The 12,425-nt window shown below is 49.5% G+C and overlaps 1 protein-coding gene across 1 annotated transcript in view; it reads left to right on the top strand.

The window, feature by feature from the left end:
- The window catches only part of PPFIA4 (PTPRF interacting protein alpha 4), a 190,259-nt gene that overhangs the window by 161,508 nt on the left and 16,326 nt on the right, over positions 1 to 12,425 (top strand). Inside the window, exons 23-26 of the mRNA XM_039537315.1 lie at positions 5,672 to 5,734; positions 6,904 to 6,930; positions 10,104 to 10,279; positions 12,196 to 12,293. Coding sequence (XP_039393249.1) covers positions 5,672 to 5,734; positions 6,904 to 6,930; positions 10,104 to 10,279; positions 12,196 to 12,293 — 364 coding nt within the window. The remainder of the gene's footprint in view (positions 1 to 5,671; positions 5,735 to 6,903; positions 6,931 to 10,103; positions 10,280 to 12,195; positions 12,294 to 12,425) is intronic.

Genomic DNA, 12,425 nt, shown 5'->3' with positions numbered 1-12,425 from the left:
CCCCTGGGGCACTCTGCTTGATACTGGCTGCCAACTAAACATCGAGCCATTTATCACTACCTGTTGAGCCCGACAATCTAGCCAGCTTTCTATCCACCTTATAGTCCATTCATAACTTGCTGGCAAGAATACTGTGGGAGACCGTATCAGAAGCTTTGCTAAGATCAAGGTATATCACATCCACCGCTTTCCCCATATCCACAGAGCCAGTTGTCTATCATAGAAGGCAATCAGGTTGGTCAGGCATGTTCCTGATCACCTTCCTCTTCTCCAAATGCTTCAAAATGGATTCCTTGAGGACCTGCTCCATGATTTTTCCAGGGACTGAGGTGAGGCTGACCTGTCTGTAGTTCTCCTTCTTTCCTTTTTAAAAGACAGGCACTATATTTGCCTTTTTCCAGTTGTCCAGGACTGCCCCTGATCGCCAGGAGTTTTCAGAGATTATAGCCAATGGCTCTGCAATCACATCAGGCAACTCCCTTAGCACCCTCGGATGCAGTGCATCCAGCCCCATGGACTTGTGCGTGTCCAGCTTTTCTAAATAGTCCTTAACCTGTTTTTTCACCACTGAGGGCTGCTCACCTCCTCCCCATACTGTGCTGCCCAGTGCAGCAGTGTGGGAGCTGACCTTGTCTGTGAAGACTGAGGCGAAAAAAGCATTAAGTACTTCAGTTTTTTCCACATCCTCTGTCACTAGGTTGCCTCCCCCATTCAGTCAGGGTCCCAGACTTTCCCTGACCACCTTCTTGTTGCTAACATTCCTGTAGAAACCCTTCTTGTTACCCTTCACATCTCTTGCTAGCTGCAACTCCAATTGTGCTTTGGCCTTCCTGATTACACCCCGGCACGCTCAAGCAATATTTTTATACTCCTCCATAGTCATCTGTATAAGTTTCTGCTTCTTGTAAGCTTCTTTTTTGTGTTTAAGCTCACCAAAGATTTCTCTGTTAAGCCAAGCTGGTCGCCTGCCATATTTGCTATTTTTTCTGCACATTGGGATGGTTTGTTCCTGCGCCCTCAATAAAGTTTCTTTAAAATACAACCAGCTCTCCTGGACTTCTTTCCCCCTCATATTAGCCTCCCAGGGGATCCTACCCATCAGTTCCCTGAGGGAGTCAGTCTGCTTTTCTGAAGTCCAGGGTCCATATTCTGCTGCTCTCCTTTCTTCCTTTTGTCAGGATCCTGAACTCAACCATCTCATGGTCACTGCTGCACAGGTTGCCACCCACTTCTACTTCTTCTACCAATTCTTCCCTGTTTGTGAGCAGCTGGTCAAGAGGAGCACGGCCCCTAGTTGGTTCCTCCGGCACTTGCATCAGGAAGTTGTCCCCAACACTCTTCAAAAACTTCCTGGATTGTCTGTGCACTGCTGTATTGTTCTCCCAGCAGATGTCAGGGTGATTGAAGTCCCCATGAGACACAGGGGCTGTGATCTGGAAACTTCTGTTAGTTGTCCAAAGAAAGCCTCATCTACCTCATCCTCCTGGTCTGGTGGTCTCTAGCAGACGCCCACCACAACATCACCGTTATTGCTCTCGCCTCTAAACTTAACCCAAAGACTCGCAACAGACTTTTCTCCAGTTTCATACTGGAGCTCTGAGCAATCATACTGCTCTCTTACATACAGTGCAATGCCTCCACCTTTTCTCCCCAGCCTGTCCTTCCTGAACAGTTTATACCCATCCCTGACAGTGCTCCAGTCACATGAGTTACCCCACCAAGTCTCTATTATTACAATCATATCATAGTTCCTTGACTGTGCCAGGACTTCCTGCTTGTTTCCCAGGCTTCTTGCGTTCATGTACAGGGACCTAAAATAACTAGCCGATTGCCCTGCTTTCTCAGTATGAATCTGGAGGTCTCCCCTGTTGCACCCCCTCCTTGTGTTTCCTCATGGTAGCTCAGGGCTTAGGTCTCCATCTTCCCCATTTAGCTCAGGGCTTAGGTCTCCATCTTCCAGCGAACCTAGTTTAAAGCCCTTCTCACTAGGTTAGCAAGCCCACTTCCGAAGTTGTTCTTCGTTAGGTGGATCCCATCTCTTCCTAGCAATCCTTCTTCCTGGAACAACATCCCATGGTCGAAGAATCCAAAGCCCTCTCTCAGACACCACTTGCGTAACCACGCATTTACTTCCACAATTCGATAGTCCCTACCTAGGCCTTTTCCTTCAACAGGGAGGATGGACAAGAACACAACTTGTTCCTCAAACTCCCTTATCCTTCTTTCCAGAGCCACATAGTCTGCAGTGACCTGCTCAAGGTCATTCTTGGCAGTATCATTGGTGCCCACATGGAAAAGTAGGAAGGGGTAGTGGTCCTGATTAGTCTCGGCAAACACTTTGTCACATCCTGAATTCTAGTTCCAGTCAAGCAGCATACTTCTTGAGTTTCCCAGTCTGGACGGCAGATGGACGACTCCGTCCCTCTTAGGAGGGAGTCCCCGACCGCCACCACCCGTCTCCTCCTCTTGGGAGTGGTGGTCATGGAACCCCCATCCCTAGGACAATGCATCCCATGCCTTCTGGTCGATGGGGACTCCTTCTGATCCCTTCCCTCAGATGACTCTTCCAAACCAGTCTGTGCCATAGTACCTGTGCAGAAAGCCTGAAAATGGTTTCTTACCTCTATCTGTATTAGAGGCACATGGATTCTCCTCTTTCTTCTTCTGGAGGTCACATGCTGCCAATTTTCTTCCCTGTTCTGCACTGCCCTCTGATTCTTCAGCATGCTGTGCCTGCAGTTCCCAAACGCTAACTTCTATCCAGAAAGTCTTCATCTTCTCTGATGCAATGCAGTGTTGATACTTGGGTCTCTAGTCCTTTAACCTTCTCTTCCAATATGGAGACCAGCTTGCACTTCATACAGATGAAGTCGCTTCTGTCTGCTGGGAGAAAGACAAACATGGCACATACTGTGCAGGTCACTCACTATCCAGATTGTCTTCCTTCTAAGAACCTCTTCAGACGCTGTATATACTGCTCACAGAAGCCTGAAAGGCAAAAACTCTGTGGGAACTCCCGTCAGGCGAACTCCCAGGCTAACTCCCTCTGTTGGCTTCTTCTCTGTTGGCAGCTCACTTGGTTCTCAACTGGTTGCTTTTTTATAAGGCTTCTGGCTCAAAGCAGTTGCCCCGGCTCAAAGCCTTCCCTCCAATCAATCACTCAAGGCCCACCTGGAACAAAGCACTCCCAATTCACACTTTTCAAACAAACAACCAGACAGTCAAACAGTCACACAGCTGGAATAGACCATGAGGCTTGGTTTGGCACCACGACCCTCGCCTGATTGCCACTCGCCTCCGGAGCCTCCAAGTGATGCCGCCCCGCACTCGAGCTCTGGTGTTTCCCACAAGAGCAAGAGGGGTCGTTCTCCCTCCTCTGGTACGGTGAGGAAAAGGTCCCGTAAAATGAGCTAGGACCATTCCAGGGCTCGGGGAGACTCCTCTTCCAAGAGGAGCGCTGACCAGCACCGTACTCCCTCTGGCACGCAGGATGGAGCAAGTCCATCTAACTGCTCCCCAGGACCATGCTGAGAGCCCCTACCATCAACTCCAGTTCTGGCCATGAGGCATCCACTGAGTCCAGTACTGATTAACGTCAGCACCAGTGCTGACTGACTCCATGCCAACAGCTACTTGGTGGCGTCTGACCTGCTTTGCCTCTCAGTCCCGGACTCTCCACTTATTCAGGAGTTCTCTGATGCCATGGCTTCTACCACCTCATCCCAGCTCTGCTATTGGCACCTTCTGGCTACGTCACAGAGCCGCCAGGTTCAAGCACCACAGCTTGCACCACCCAGGCCTCAGATTGTGGAGCATCTTTGGTATGCCCTTAGCCTAGGTACCAGCACCTCTTCCGGTACCATGTGGGAGTGTGCCTCATTCAGTGCCACCAGTGCCAATCCCCCATTCCTCTTCATCACCGATACTGCCCCCGTATGGGGCTTCAGACAGATCTGACTGTTCGTTTGCCCTGTCGGTGCTGGCTCCCCTGTTGTCACTAGAGACCCTCTGGGACTCCTCAATATCCAGGTCAGGGTCATCTCCTCCCTCGTCATCAAATATGCACCAGAGATTGCCTGCGGCTCACCATTGGTACCGAGATTGGCATCTGTACCACAGTCAAGAAGGGGCACTTGGCCTAGTGCCTACTGGCCACCAATGCTTTATCCCTATGCCCAGTGTCGTCTTTAGACTCCTTGGGATGTTCCTCGGTCCCTAAGGTCTCGCTCTTCGACCTGCTCCGGAGTAAGATCACCAGTCCCAATGGTGGCTCCATCTGTCAAACCATCTCAGCAGCCGGTGACTGCTGAGCCCGTCCTCCTGTACTCGGGTTATTCCAACCAGATCTTATGGTGCCAGAACAAGACTTGTTGCTGATGCAGTGAACTGCCTTGGATGACTCTCCCCTGCTGGAATCTTCCCCTCCATCAGGACCCAAGGACTTTCAGGCATATCAGAACCTCCAAAGACAGATGGGCGCTACCTTGGGCAGGCTTCCCTCAGGAGAATGCGCATAAGCTGCTGTCTGAGGGCCAGGTTTTATTTTCACAAAAAAAGATGAAACCCTGCACTCTTTTAAAGCCCCCTCCCCCCCCCAGGCTACTTTACATTCTTTGGGAGTATACACTCTGGCCATGAAGCAACTGTGTATTCTACTTAGGTGACTCCCGCGTGGGATGTGTGGGAGGTGGAGCTCGGAGTCTGTTTAAACAAGGACTGCAGGATTGCCTTCCCAAAGTTTGCATCTGATTTGGGCGCAGCAGTGATTGGTAGATGCATGCACAGAGGACCAAGTGGCAGCCCTGCCAATGTCCAATATAGGAATGTCACTTAGAAATGTCATCTACTCAAAGAAGTAAAAACAGTCACCTACCCTGTACCTGTTGTTCTTCGAGGTGTAAGGCGGACGTGTATTCCACGGCCCACCCTCTGTCCCCTTTGCATTGGAGTCTGTGCTTCTGACATTTGCTGCAAAGGAACTGAGAGGGTCAGGGTGGTCTTGCCCTTCTGTGGCTAGGGCAGCGGCTGAGCGCTGCCTCATGGGTACTGCGAGGCAAAGTTCTCCGACTCCAGTGCTCTGGGAACTCACACATCTAAGTAGCAGACACATCTGCATCACATCTCAAAGAACAACAGTTACAAGTAGGTCACCATCTTTCCCCCTCACTGGTATTCCAGAGCAACAAATTCCACTAATTAAATACTCATGGTGTGAAATACTACTGCATTTTATCCATTTTAAATGTGCTCTTTGTTCTTGGAATGGGGTGGCTGGGTGCACCGTTCTCAGCACCGCTCATCATTCTATACTGTCACACTTCTTATCTCTTTTACCAACGTAAGGAGCCCTAGGTGAGTTTCATGGAAGCTGAAAGTGTGTCTCTTTACAGGAATGTGAGGAATCCACCAGTGTCCTTTAGATGTAGATAAACAGAACCAGATTCTGATCTGAGTCTGGTGTAAATGAGCAGAAATTCCTGGTGTGAAACCAGTGGGAGAGAAGAATCCAGCCATAAAGTCTGTATATGTCTCATTGTAATCCACTGTAGAACCTGAAATACCATCTCTAGCTGAACTAGCTTCACTAAGAATTTTGAGCGGACGGTTGTGCTCCCGTTGTAATGTGCCGTTGACCTTTCTCTGATCGACCTGTCTGACCTTTTCCCTCTAGTCCTCCGGAAATGTCTGGCTCACACATGAGGAGATGGAGAACATGGCAACTTCCACCAAAACGGTTAGTTTCTTGTGTCTAATCCCGTCTCCCATCTGAATCGCATGTCAGTTACCACGTGTAACCCTGAAGGAGTGCTAGTGCTGAAATCTCAATCCAGTTGAATGGAAAGGGATCTGTATCTCATGCAGTCATAGCAAGCTGCCTTTTGGAAAATGATTTACGCATGCTTAGAAGCTGCTTTTCAGCTTTTAATAACTTGGCAGTTTCTACAGCTGCTTTTTTATTCCCCCTAGTAAGAAATGTGTGTTCCTTTTTCAAGGTCCTGCTGGTTTTGCTGAGACCATGATGACGGTCTCTCTCTGTCCACCTCTAGTAAAAAAAAAAAAAAAAAAAAAAAAAAAAGACCCATTGATATCAAGAAGGTGCAGAGAAACCAGCCCAGAATGTGAAATCCTGATACCCCTCCCCGCCCCAAGTCATTGGCCAAACTTCAATTTATTTCAATGGGGCTAGGATTTTAGGGATCTCAGTCTCTTTTTTAGTGGCCAGGTGTCCACATCACAAAGCCTGCCCTCACAAGGGATGTTAATCGGCCTGCGTTGGCCCTGCAGGTGTTGAGTGTGGGTCACCGGCATAGTGTCCAGGTCACGAATGGAGCAAGCTGGCTGGGCAATGTGATGGAAGCTTGCACTGCCGCTGCCTGACTTGTGTCTGTTCTTTGGGAAATGGAGGCTCTCAGCCTGGCATCTCTGCCCAGTGCTACATCTGCTTGTCACAAAGAGCATGTGCTCTAGAGGCATCTGTGCCAGTCTCCAAGCCTGAAGTAACTGTGCTGGGGAGAACAGGACTCCTGGAGCATAGCAGCACTGTGGATGATACCTGGGGTGAAAACCTGGCCCTATCGAAGTCAGTGGTAAAATTCCCTTTGATTCATGCAGGATCAGGATTGCACCAGTGCTCGCTTGCTCTCTAGCTGAGAGAGACATGCTCCTGAGTTGCATATGAAGTGGGCATTCCCATTTCCTGTCTGGCTGACTCAGGTCAGGACTCTCGCAAAGGACACTGAGTCGCTCTAGTTCTAGTGCCTTTCCTCTGACCGCAATGTATCACCTTTCAGATACGTGTGTTCTGTTCTGTTTATGTTTGAAGGGCGTGATCCCGCCCCCCCGTGGCAGAGGTACTGACTTTACCTGTTGTTTTTGTTGACATGCTACATTTGTTACAATTAGGACACAGAGGAGGGCAGCTGGGCACAGGTGAGATCCTCCATGTCATCTCTTTCCATGTCTGTTAGCTAGGCGAGCGGGCTCAGGAGCAGGGCCTCTGCCCAGAGAATCTCACACAACCCTCTTGCAAATTGAACGCCTTAGTGACACTGTGTGTGTCCAATCACATCACTCCGTTTCCATGCAGGCCACTCCCTCGGACAATTATTCAACATTTAGCCCCGCCCTTTCCCCCCTTAAACCCTGCCCCAAAGGGACGTCACTGGAAGGTTGGTGAAGGCAGCAGCAGAGAACACTCAAAGGCCAGGGAAAAACCTTATTTTCTCTTGTGGTTTGTTGACTCCTCCTTTGTCTCATTTTATAGCGGGGATAATGTTCACAGAGCTGGAGCTTCATCTCTTGCCTGTCACCAACCAATAACATGTATTAGCCAGCCTCCACGCTCCCGCACCAGGAACATGGCTCTTTCATTGCTGGCTGGGGTGGAATGCCATGTTTCTTTTGACTCCTGTTTTAGATGTCCCCAGAACTAACACAGCACACAATTTCTGAGTTTGTGTACTTCAGGTGACAGCCTAGGCTGAGGTTTGGCATGTTGGGACAGGGGCCTTCGCCATTTCCAAGGCGTGGAAAATCCATGGCTAAAAGCGGTTCGTGCAGGGCCGGCTCCTGGCACCAGCGGAGGAAGCACGTGCCTGGGGCGGCACATGCTAAGGGGCGGCATTCTGGCCATTCTTGGGGCGGCACAGTCCAAACGGCTTTTTTTTTTTTGCTTGGGGCGGCAAAAATGATAGTAACTCTCAGCCCTGGGTTCCCTGCTGCCTGGAAATGGTTTTCTAAAATTGGGGACTTATTTCTAGTAAAAATGCTTGTGATCTCATCTCCCCATACATGGCATGTCCTGGGGTCACCGGTTATCGTCCGTCCACCCCACAGTCGGTTAATAAAGCTGGCAAATGACTAGATGATAGAATGAGCTGGTTGGGCCCAAATCATTCCCCCACCCCCAGCTTCCGGGGAGCTCTGATTTGAGTCCGGATCTGGATTCCGGTTCTGATCATCTGGGCGCCCCTAGAGCATATTAGCCAGGACTTCCCTTCCATGGACTTCATAAAAACCATAGGGCAGGCAGTGTAGCCGTGTTCCTGCAGTGATACAATCCCTCCTCTCTCCCCACCGTCCTTAGTAACCTCAGCCCCTTGTCTGTTCTGTTTGATCAGCCAGGCCTGTCAAATGCGTCACTGGCTTTATAGCCAAAGACAAGACATCTCTGTTCTGTTCAGCGCACGACTATCCTTTCCACGAGAAAAGAGTAAAACCCTCCATTAGCAACAGTAATAAAGATCCTGAGAACAGCTGTAGTGCCGCACATCTGGCAGCATAAGCTAACCGCCTCATTACCCCGTGAGGGAAGGAAGTAGCCATTTATAAAGGGGGGTAGAGGTGGGGGAATGAAGAAACACTGAACTGATGCCAAGCAAATTGCCTTTCCTGGTAGGAAGACGACACTGCCCCCACTCCCAGTATTGAAACAGGGTCTGTTTTAGGGATACATAGAGAGGGCTGCCCAGAGGGGGGGCCAAGTGGGGCAATTTGCCCTGGACCCTGCAGGGGCCCCCATGAGAATATAGTATTCTATAGTATTGCAACTTTTTTTTATGGAAGGGGCCCCCGAAATTGCTTTGCCCCAGGCCCCCTGAATCCTCTGGGTGGCCTGTACGTAGAGATGGGACAGTGCTTCCTGTCAAAGATAAAAAACCAGGGGTTTATATACCACATGTAGCCCTCCAGGGCCTACCCACCCGTGTGAGTCCTACTCACTTGCTGATGTGGTTGGAGTTAATGATAGTATCATTTGGGCCTGATCCTCGATTGCCCTGCACCTGGTGCAAAGGGGGTGCTGATCTGCCATGTCGAGGCATTTAAACTGACTTGAGACTGGTGTCGGTAACCGCACCAGGGGCAGGGCAGTGGAGCACGAGGCCCTTTCTCTTCTCCTTCCTGATTTACATTTAACTGTCTACATTTCTGCCTTACTTCCAGACGTGGGGCTTGATCCGGAGAAGTGCTGAGCACTCCCAGCTGTTACGGGCATCGGGGAATGCTGAGCCACTGAGCTTTTCTCAGCAAATTCTCTGAGTTGCCCTATTACCAGTATAACATTTACATTATGAAATTTAAGTAACAAAATATTGAGAGAGGAAAATTTTTGACCGCTGGTTTTAATTTTGATTCATATAACATAATTCGTCTAAATATTGCAAACGTTAATTAAGCCTCACAACATCTGTGTGAGATACTGTAGGCAAGTATTAAACTGGTTACACTTAATAATAACAATGTATCCCATGCCCACTCAGCGTGACACTGTCACCCTCTAGTGGTGGCTGAGGCATATATAGAGGTTGAAGAGTTTGCTGCAGCTAGAATTAGTCAGGATTTTTTCGACAAAATATTTTTTTTCATCGAAAAATGCCATTTTATTGAAACCTAACTGTGTGCAGGAAAGGGTGAATGTCAACGAATTTCCCGTTCTGAAAAATTAGTTGAGGAAAAAAAAGTTTCAAAATTGCTGGAATGTCTCATTTTGACTTTTTTTGAGATGCACAAGTACCATTTTTTGGTTTGAAGTGACTTTTTGTTCTGAAATTTAAGTTAATTTAAGGTTTAAAAAGTAAAAAAAAAAATAGGTCAAAATTGAAACAAAATGTTTTGAGATTAAATTTTTTGTCCCAGTTTGAGAGAGAGAGAGCCTTTTCCTGACCAGCGCTAGCTTCAGCCGTGGCTAACAGAGCTGGGTCCCTTAGCTCAGACCAGGGAGGGTCATGCTTTGGGATACAAGGGTCCCTTCTTCCATCAATCCATCCAGGGTTGGGGCATTATAAATATAACTTTTTATACAGGCTTTTCATCTGTATTTCTCTAATCTGCAACATGTCTACTCAGACAGAGATGCACTGACTCAAGTTATTAATTTATCTAAACACAATTTATTAGTAATTGGACAGACAATTGCAAAAGCAAAATTCCCAATAAAATCAAGTTGGCTGAAAATCAGCCAACTTCTTCTAAATGCAAGAGCTTTGAAAAAACATCTTGCACCAACGTGCCCTAAAGTGCCACCATTGAGTCCCCTGGAAAGCTGTGTCTGCAGCACTGCTGAGAGCCGTCATGTATCCACGCTTTTCCCTTTGCTTTCACAGACACTGGCCTATGGGGACATGAACCATGAATGGATTGGGAATGAATGGCTGCCTAGTCTGGGGCTTCTGCAGTATCGCAGCTACTTCATGGAGTGTCTCGTTGATGCTCGGATGCTGGACCACCTGACTAAGAAAGATCTCAGAGTGCACCTAAAAATGGTCGACAGCTTCCATCGGTGAGCTGGTCTTCCTTGGAAGGTGTTAAGAGTATTGGGTCCCTTCCTGAGCAGTAAAGGAGAAGGCCTGTTGCAAACAGAATAGCACATGGGGGCTGTAGGTCTTGTGATTTCAAGGGTTCCTAAGTGGGATTCTCCCCAGATTTTAGCCAGACCCAGCTGGTGTGGCTGAGCATTCTCAGACACTGGCTTTGGAGGAAGAGTTATTCAGGTTCAAACTGGATGATCTGGAACAACTTAGAAAGGCTGATGTTCTCCTTCATGAAATTCCCTGTGCAGATCCCCAGTGTAGGTGGTTGCATGGCACAGAAGCACTCAATCCAGGTCAACCACAAGGGGTAGTGCAATTTTTGACCCAGGAGTAGAACATCCCAAACCACAAAGGTAAAAGGCCCCTCCTGCTCATCTGTCTGTCCCACCCTTTTTTCACCTGCTGGAGCAGTCATGGAAGCAGCTCATCCATTTCTCTGACCTTGTATTGAGGGGGAGGGGGTGTAAGAATACTGGGGTTGCAGTTGGGGTCGCTACTGTCGGCTGTAGAGTGGGAGTTCCTAGACAAGAGTTTGCTGTCACTGCTGCACCGGATCAGCTTGCAGACCACATATGGGGAGATCCTGAAGCCCTGGAGGGTTGAGAGTGCTGCGTGGATCTGCAGCTGATAGACCTTCCTGTGGCGTTCCTCCCTCTGCCCTCCCCAGGCATGTCACCAGGGGGTCACTACCGTGGGCAGAGCCTGTCCCCGGGGAGTCGGAGAAGAGCTCCAGGGCCTTGCACCTGGACATAAGAGGCAGCATATGGGTCACAAAGACTTCACTGGGGAACTGCAGCCGGGCTGTCCTGACAGGAGCTTAACCACAAGTGTGTGGTTGGGGACAGGGAGCATCCCCCCCCCCCCCCCCCCCACACACACACACACGTGAGGGCAGTCAGTGCAGGCCTGGCTCCCTTTGTGCACCACTGGGGGCGAGGAAGAGGCAAGGCCATGACCTCCCGTCCCTAACGCCAGCCTGTTATGGCACGTGGGGTGAGGACCGTGTGCTGCAGCCCCTGATGGTGTGTCCCAGCGGGCGAGCTCCCCAACACGCTAAGGCACTGCAGGAGGAATTCTTGCTCTCTGGGGCTGCGTCCCTCCTGGACAGCCCCCTGGGGTGCAGCTCTGCAGTGCGCTGGCTGAGAGCTGGGTTGTGTCCCCTGCTCCCAGGAATGGGAGTTGGATGCGTGGTAGGTCTTCAGAAAGCCCCACCGCAACCTCCTCAACAAGGACAGTACGACATCTCTTGATCCTTGCCAGTGAGCGAAGTGCAGGTTCCTGGGCCCTGCGCAGCATTGGGACTCCCTGACACTTCAGGAACCCCTGCTCCAGCTAGCAACCAGGAAGCCCGAAGCTATTGAATTCGCAGGCAAGAGAGTTCTGACCTGTCAGAGGGCTTGAGTTGGTGAGTTTGGATCCATGTCCTCCCATGCAGGCAGAACAGGTGGAGGCTGAATGCCCCAGTACAGCTGATAATGCATATGAATACAGGACTGAATGGGACAGACATATCCCAGCCTAGGGACAGCAAACCCCTAGGCCCAGATCCAAAGTATTTAGATTCCTAACTACCATTAAAATCAAGGGCTGTTAGCTGCCTACATACCTTTGAGGATCTGGGCGCTAGAGCTGGCCCTGTAGAGTACAAGGACTCTGGCAGGTGAGCTAGCTGGAAGGGTTTCTCTCAGTGCTAATGTCTTTGACCTTCTCCACTATGCTGGTTTTGGCTTGAGAGTTTCTCTTTAGGGAGTTTCAATAACAAGGTTCAACCTTTTCTCGGAGCTTCCCTCCGCCGAGTTGTGAACCTCGCTGAGAAGCAAACGCCTCCATCTCTTGTCTTAGTGTATCCTGTCCTGAGCGTTGAGCATGTATTGTGTTTTCCCAGCACCAGCCTCCAGTATGGCATCATGTGCCTGAAGAGGTTAAATTATGACCGCAAGGAGCTTCAGAGGCGGCGAGAGGAAACCCAGCACGAAATCAAAGGTCAGTAACAATTTAAAAGAGCGGCTTGTGTCTCAGGGAAAATGACAGCAGAAGTGATCCCGCCTTCTTCTATTTCCCTTCCTTTGTTTTTTAATCCAAAAGGCAACACTTCCCAACCGATATCATACAGTC

Source organism: Mauremys reevesii, linkage group 4, assembly GCF_016161935.1.
Source record: "Mauremys reevesii isolate NIE-2019 linkage group 4, ASM1616193v1, whole genome shotgun sequence".
In the NCBI taxonomy this organism is placed as follows: Eukaryota; Metazoa; Chordata; order Testudines; family Geoemydidae; genus Mauremys; species Mauremys reevesii.
This window is presented reverse-complemented; position numbering and strand designations above follow the sequence as displayed.